Raw genomic sequence first — 6,486 nt, 5'->3', positions numbered from 1 at the left:
ATTATATCTTGTATGAACTGTTTCCTGTATTTTTCTGAAGTGGACAAGCAAATATCGAGGTATATTCGTCTTTTTGTACAGTGGAAAATCAAATTTGTAACGTTGGGGTGGTGCTACATGACAAGAATGGAGATGGAACGAGAAGAGCCGACCGTTGGGGCCCAGCTGGCGGCAAGGCTGGTCTCGGCTCGAGTGGACCCCACAAGCATATACTGGGGCCCACCTGTCTGTCGAGTGAGAGCACGGCGGGCGAGATATGGAGATGCGGTGTCTCCTGGTCGCCGGTCTTCTTCCTCGGGGCGGGCGCTATATAAGGAAGCACCCCGGGAGGGGACAGCCGCTCCATCCAGTCTCGCCACGCACAGCCCAAACCCGCTAGCTAGTGCACGCTTGGCGTCTTGCTCCCATGGCCACCACGCCCTACTTCCTCTGGCCCGCGCAGTCCTCCTCCGCCGCCGCGTCCGATCTCATGGCCGGCTTCGGCTTCAGCAGCGCCCAGGAGGACACGCCCGCGCTGGCCGCGACCGCGGCGATGGACATGGCGCCGCTGCACGCGCCGGAGCTCTCGGAGGCGGTGGCGCGGCCGCGGCTGCGTCGCCAGGCGTCCTCGTCCGGATCCGGTAGGCAGCAGGGCGCCACCGCCGGCGGGACGCCCAAGAAGCCCCCGCAGCGCGGCCTGGGCGTGGCGGAGCTGGAGCGGCTGCGCTGCGGCGGCGTCGACCCGCTGCAGGACCTCAACGTGGCGGCCGCGGCCGCCATGCTCGAGGCCGTCGCCGCCAACGCCAACGCCCAGGGCAACCCCGCCCTCCTGCACCACCAGGACCACCTCCCGGCCTTCGACGCCGCCACAGGCGCGCGCTACTACTCGCCCCTCCTCGTCCAGCCGCCGCCCGCCCCGCCGGCCCATGTCCGCTACGTCCACGGCACGGCGCCCGAGCAGCAGTACTTCGTGGACCGCTGGGGCTGCGTCGGCAGCTTCCTTCCCGCGGGCAATGCCGGCGCCGTCGGCGCCCACCTGCAGCAGCTCCAGGCGCAGCTCCAGGCGCACGCGCAGGCGCCGGCGCCAGAGCAACCTTCAAGCCAAAACACCATCTGGCGTCCGGCGCCCTCCTCCGCCTCATCCTGCGTCCACGCCGGCCACCGCTGCGATCTCTGCTCCAAGGTACGCTCGCCAACGTTCAAGATCCCTTCTTTCCTGGATTTTCTATCCGATTCAAACCTTTTGTGCTATTACTGTGCTGATTAATCGATCTTGTCTTCTCCCCACGCGTGCGCGTCCGTGCGTTCTTCTTGGTTACGCCCGTGAAGACCGTGAGGGCCATGCCAGAGAGGGCTCCACGGGCTCCTGCTCCCGCCGCCCCCGCCACCACCACCACCATGCAAGACTACTCCATCTACGATCTCGCCGCCGCCATGACAGCCGCTAGCAAGGTACGTGCATGGACACATGTTCCCAAAAGCTTTGGCTCTTGCAAAGTTACAATCACGCCCGGATTGCGAATTATTAAATCACATCTATCTCACACCACATAGTTTCGATCGACGAATGCAGGAGACGGCCGCGGACGGGTACTTGGCGCGTGAGGCGAAGAAGGAGGTGAGGGAGATCGAGTTCTTCCCGACCAGCGCCGCCAGCCACGCCGCCGAGTCCGAGTTCGCGACGGCGATGCGCTGGACAACGCCCTTCCCCTCCGCCACGCCCAGCGTTGGGGGCTACGCCGCGCCCCTGGACCTGTCGCTCAGGCTGTAGGGTTTCGGCCTCTGCTGGTGGTAGATCGACGAAGATTCTTGGGGTTTTTTGGTTGCTTAGTTCTTGGTGTTAATTTCGTGCTAATTCGCGAAACCTTGTGGAGATGATAAAAGATGAGATCAATGCGCCTTTGCATGTTTGCTTTTGATGCTTCTAGTTTGGTTAGTTTCAATTTATGTCGAATTTCTATTGGAAAGCAATTTTGTAATCTAAGATGAGGATGGAATGGACATGTTAAACCTTCAATTTTAAATGGCCCCGAACTGTGTGCTATCTCCTTGTGATGTCTTTTCCATTTGGAAATTCGAATTAGCATTCAGTGTTAGCACTGGTGTAAATTTACAGGGAAATTGTTTTGTCCGGGCACTGGCAGTGGCAGGCATCCAAAAGAACTGTCTCTTTTGTCATTGTTAAAATCAATGAACGGTATGTAACATTCGCGTAGCCCCCGCGTCGCTCCTCCTGGAGCGGCTCGGGCGGAGCCCTAAACCAGCACCACCTAGCCGCCCCCTCTCCCTGGGTCCTCCCCCGCCGCCGCTGGTGGATGCCGCCGGGCAAAGCCCGTGCGGTGGCCGGTGGCGGCGGGTCTTCTCCCCATAGCGACGATGCAAGTGCTAAGCGGGCGTCGGTGCGAGCGTTCGTTGGTGCGGGTGATGCTGGCCGCGCCCAAGCGGGCGTCGGTGCGGGCGAGGCCGACCGCGGCCAAGCAGCCATTGGTGCGGTGAGGCCGGCCGTGCTCACGCAGGCGGCGGTGCGGTTGGGCGCCGGGGCGGCGACCCCGGGCTCCGGTGGCGGTGGCCGGTGAAGTTAGGATGCTGCTCGGCGCGGACGGCGTCGACGCCGGTGAGAACGGCCTCGCCCAAGCGGGCGTCGGTGGCGGAAGTGAGACGGGACGCGACGGCTCGGGCCGATGGAGGTCGGCAGCTGCGGCAATCTAGCGTGCTGCTTTGCGCCCGGCCACGCGGACCCGATTGGGCCGGATCTGGGCAGCCCGGGCCGCGGTCTTTCCGTGGTGGCGCGATGCTCTGCTCCGGCTGCTTCCAGTCATGGTGGAGCGGATGGCCAAGCGGTCCTTGCTCCAGATCCGGGGCCTGGCGGCTAAGGCGGTTTGCAGGATGCCTGCCTGACGGCTGGAAGTAGGTGCGGTGCATAGAGGCTCCTAGTTGCCGGTGGAGGTGCTGGTCATGAAGGCATCTTTTTGATGGTGCTCCGGCGAGGTATGTGGAGCGGTTGGGTGTGACTGAGGTGTGCCAGGAACTCAGGTTCTGGCGAGATGCGCGATTCTCCGGATGAAAATCTTGCTCGACTTCCGTCGGTGCTGGTGACGACGTCACTGTTGGGTGTCGTTCGCCTTGTTGAAGGCGTGTTGACTGCCAAAACCCACCGGCGGGCAGCGACTGTCAACACGGTAGAGCCGGGAAGAGCCTAGAGCTGCGGCTGGCTGAGACCCCTCCGAGCGACGGCCCGCAATGCTCTTCTGGTCACACGTCCGATGCGAAGTGCAAGGGCGTGCCACCTGACCTATACCTGGTCGAGGAAGGTGATGGGGATGCCTCGCTTAGTTTCCTGCATGGCATACACGTAAACATTAAATACGAGCCTCGATCGGCTCTCAGGTTATCCTGTGAATCGGCTCAAAGAGCCGATCCACCCATGATTCGTACGGGGTGCACGAATATATGGTGATCCTGCTTGATCAAGATAAAGCTAATGAGATCTACGACGATTTAGGGTTTTCACCGCATAATCGGATCATCCTACTCCAGGTTGGGCCTCGCGGCCACGCACGGTGATCGTAAGCCGATCCTAAACAAGGCCTAAAAACCAACATGAAGTTGATCCTCGGAACATCCTGTTTAGGACTTGCGAACGCCACCCTACGTGCCGCTGGATCCTCCCCCCCTTTGTAAGGCCTAACTATTGCAGATATTAAACTAATCCTTGCAGAACAAGGAGCAATCGTAACGGATCAGATCTACTAAATAAAGATCAAGCGGGCGCCGCCCCCACACCCGAGATAGGTGTGAGGGCGGCTAGACATGCAAGGGTTGCACTACGTAAGCATGTTATACGAAGAACTATGCTAACCCTAACACATCTATGATAACTACGTTGCTCGCCATCAAAGACGCTTCGGTACGAGCAACGCATGAACAACGTGGGGCTTGTGCTGCCTAGATCGCAAGATGCGATCTAGGCAGCATGTCGCTTACCTGATAGAAACCCTCGAGACGAAGGAGTTGGCGATGCGCCGAGATTGGTTTGTTTTGGGTTGAACGTGAGTTGTTGTTTATTCCATAAACCCTAGATACATATTTATAGTCCAGGGGACTTTCTAATTCAGACGTGCACCTAACCGTGCACGAGTAAAACTCTAACTTTAAATCTAAGATACGATCTAATAAATTACAGATACATGGGCAATTCAGCCCAACTTCGCATATAAGGCCGATCTTCGTATTCTCTCCATATATAACCTTCAAGCTTATCTTGATCGTGGCCCACCTCCGACTTGGTCAAATTCTGGTGATAACACATGCCCCCCTGGTTTTGGAAATGACATTTCCAAAATCATTATGCTTTCTTCGTCGGGTCATGTCGTGGCGAGAGCAGAACCATTGCAGCATTTTTCGTCATGATGCCCTGTCTTCTCGTCTGTTCCGCGTGACTTGACCGTTGTCTTTGGGCACTGCCTCCTCGAAAACTGCTGTGGCATTGAATTTTTTCACCATAGCCCCCTTTTATTTAACCGCTCTGAGCAGTTCGCCACTTCGTCATCCTGCTCTCGTTCGGCCATCGGCACCAAAAAACCCCCAATCTCCCACAGCCATGTCCTCCTCTTCTTCCTCTTCCTCGTCGGTCTTCCACGACTCCTCCTCCGAGCTTTCCTACGGGTCCTCCTCCTCCCGCGAGACGCCGCCGGACATCCGCGCCCCGAAGCATGGGACACGGAGGACCACGCCTCCTCCATCCGGTCCGAAGACGACCGGTCCACGACCAGCGGGGACGAAGATCTTCGGCTCCTTGCCGTCGGGGAACCGGAGTCGGAAAGTGAGGATCGACCAGTTCCCACGGGACGGCTGCCCCACCTGCGAAGAAGAGGAAGAGGAAGACGACGACGACGACGACGACTCCCTCGAGGGCTACCCGCCAGCGAAACGCCTCCGCATGTGGTGGGACGACGACAGCAGCGACGATGAAGACGGAGATGAAGCTCCCGTAGAAGGCTATGGGAGCAGCGACGAGGAACCCATCGGCAGCAGTGCCGATGAGAGTTCCGAGGATGACGACGAAGGAAGCGATGGCCCGTAGATTAGGATCTACTAGTGTAGGCCTAGCAGTAGTAGATTGGTCAATAGACCCTTCTTTTGTTCTTCCTTCCTGAGAAATCGGCTCTTTCTTTGTAAGAAATCCCCTTATCAATGAAGAAAATCCCTTAATTAACTTCACTCCCTTGCCGATTGTCGAATGGAGTTGTCGTACAGGGAGCCGATAGCAGAACATCGGCTCATATTGCTATCTGAGGCCAAGCTGTTGTATAAACAGGCCTAAGTCGTGCCCAAACCATTAGACTGAATCCCTCAGCAATCATTAGGAGATCTCACGTCGTGGTCAGGAAGCTGTTGTATAAACTTATTCCGCTAAAGTCAATATCAACGTATCGGCTTTGTTTTCTGAAGTCGATGCCCGTGCGTCGGCTGTACTTGCATACTGTTAATCTCCACACGTTTTCTCAAGTCGATGTCTGTGCATCGGCTGTGATTTTTTTTTTTACTGGCCGATTCTGAAATCGGCCCCCACATCTTACTGTCCATCATCCCACATGCTTGGGAAATATTTCTTGAGGTGTTGACCATTAACAGCCACTGGGAACTTTTCGCCGCTCAACTCCTCCAGCATGTATGCATTACCCTTCAAGGCCTGGACAACTTTGTACGGACCGTGCCAATTAGGAGACCATTTGCCATATGCCTTATCCCTGGTTCCCAATGGTAACACAGCTTCCCACACAAGATCACCAACTTGGAACTCCTTTGGCCTAACCTTTTTGTTGTAAGCACGAGCCACCCTGGCTTTGTTCTCCTTAATCTTCTCCAACGACCAAAGCCTGAGTTCTGTTGCGTCCTCAATAGTGTCGCTCATCAAAGCTGCATATTCTTCAGCTGTCAGATCATTCTGAAACGTGACACGTCTTGATCCAGCCGTAATTTCCCAAGGCAATACGGCTTCCTGTCCATAGACAAGCTGGTACGGCGAAGTCTTTATAGCTCCATGGCACGACATGCGGTAGGCCCATAATGCTTCTGATAACTTCTCATGCCAATCCCGAGGGTTCTCGTCAATTTTTCTCTTGATCAGCTTGATCAGACTCTGATTGGACGCCTCGGCCTGCCCGTTAGCTTGAGCATAGTACGGGGATGATCGGATCAGTTTAATCCCTAAGTCATCACAGAACTTTCTGAATTCTTTAGAAGTAAAGACCGAACCTCCATCGGTCGTGATAGTTTGGGGAATCCCAAACCTATGAATGACGTGTTCTTTCACAAACTTGATCACATCTTCTGATTTCACCTTTTTCATAGGGACGGCTTCCACCCACTTAGTGAAGTAATCTGTGATAACCAAAATCCATTCATGTTTTTTTACTTGACGCCGGATGGATTTTGCCGATCATATCCATGCCCCACCCCCGAAACGGCCAAGGCTTGATGATGGGGTTCATCGCTGATGCTGGC

General features: G+C 56.2%; 1 protein-coding gene across 1 annotated transcript; it reads left to right on the top strand.

Annotated features, from left to right (window-relative positions):
- Positions 1-406: 406 nt before the first annotated feature.
- Positions 407-1,750, top strand: LOC124648468. The gene is made up of 3 exons (XM_047188233.1): positions 407-1,162; positions 1,309-1,431; positions 1,553-1,750. The coding sequence occupies exons 1-3, from the start codon at positions 407-409 to the stop codon at positions 1,748-1,750; spliced, it is 1,077 nt and encodes a 358-aa protein (XP_047044189.1).
- The last annotated feature ends 4,736 nt before the right edge of the window (positions 1,751-6,486 follow it).

Source organism: Lolium rigidum, chromosome 4 (assembly GCF_022539505.1).
Source record: "Lolium rigidum isolate FL_2022 chromosome 4, APGP_CSIRO_Lrig_0.1, whole genome shotgun sequence".
Classification (NCBI taxonomy): domain Eukaryota; kingdom Viridiplantae; phylum Streptophyta; class Magnoliopsida; order Poales; family Poaceae; genus Lolium; species Lolium rigidum.
This window is presented reverse-complemented; position numbering and strand designations above follow the sequence as displayed.

What these genes read in the sequence shown, in the direction of transcription:
- LOC124648468 (XM_047188233.1), top strand. Translation starts at nt 407, where the DNA reads ATGGCCACCACGCCCTACTTCCTCTGGCCCGCGCAGTCCTCCTCCGCC. An exon ending in GCTGCGATCTCTGCTCCAAG is followed by an intron (nt 1,163 to 1,308) that starts GTACGCTCGCCA and finishes ACGCCCGTGAAG; the next exon opens with ACCGTGAGGGCCATGCCAGA. An exon ending in CCATGACAGCCGCTAGCAAG is followed by an intron (nt 1,432 to 1,552) that starts GTACGTGCATGG and finishes CGACGAATGCAG; the next exon opens with GAGACGGCCGCGGACGGGTA.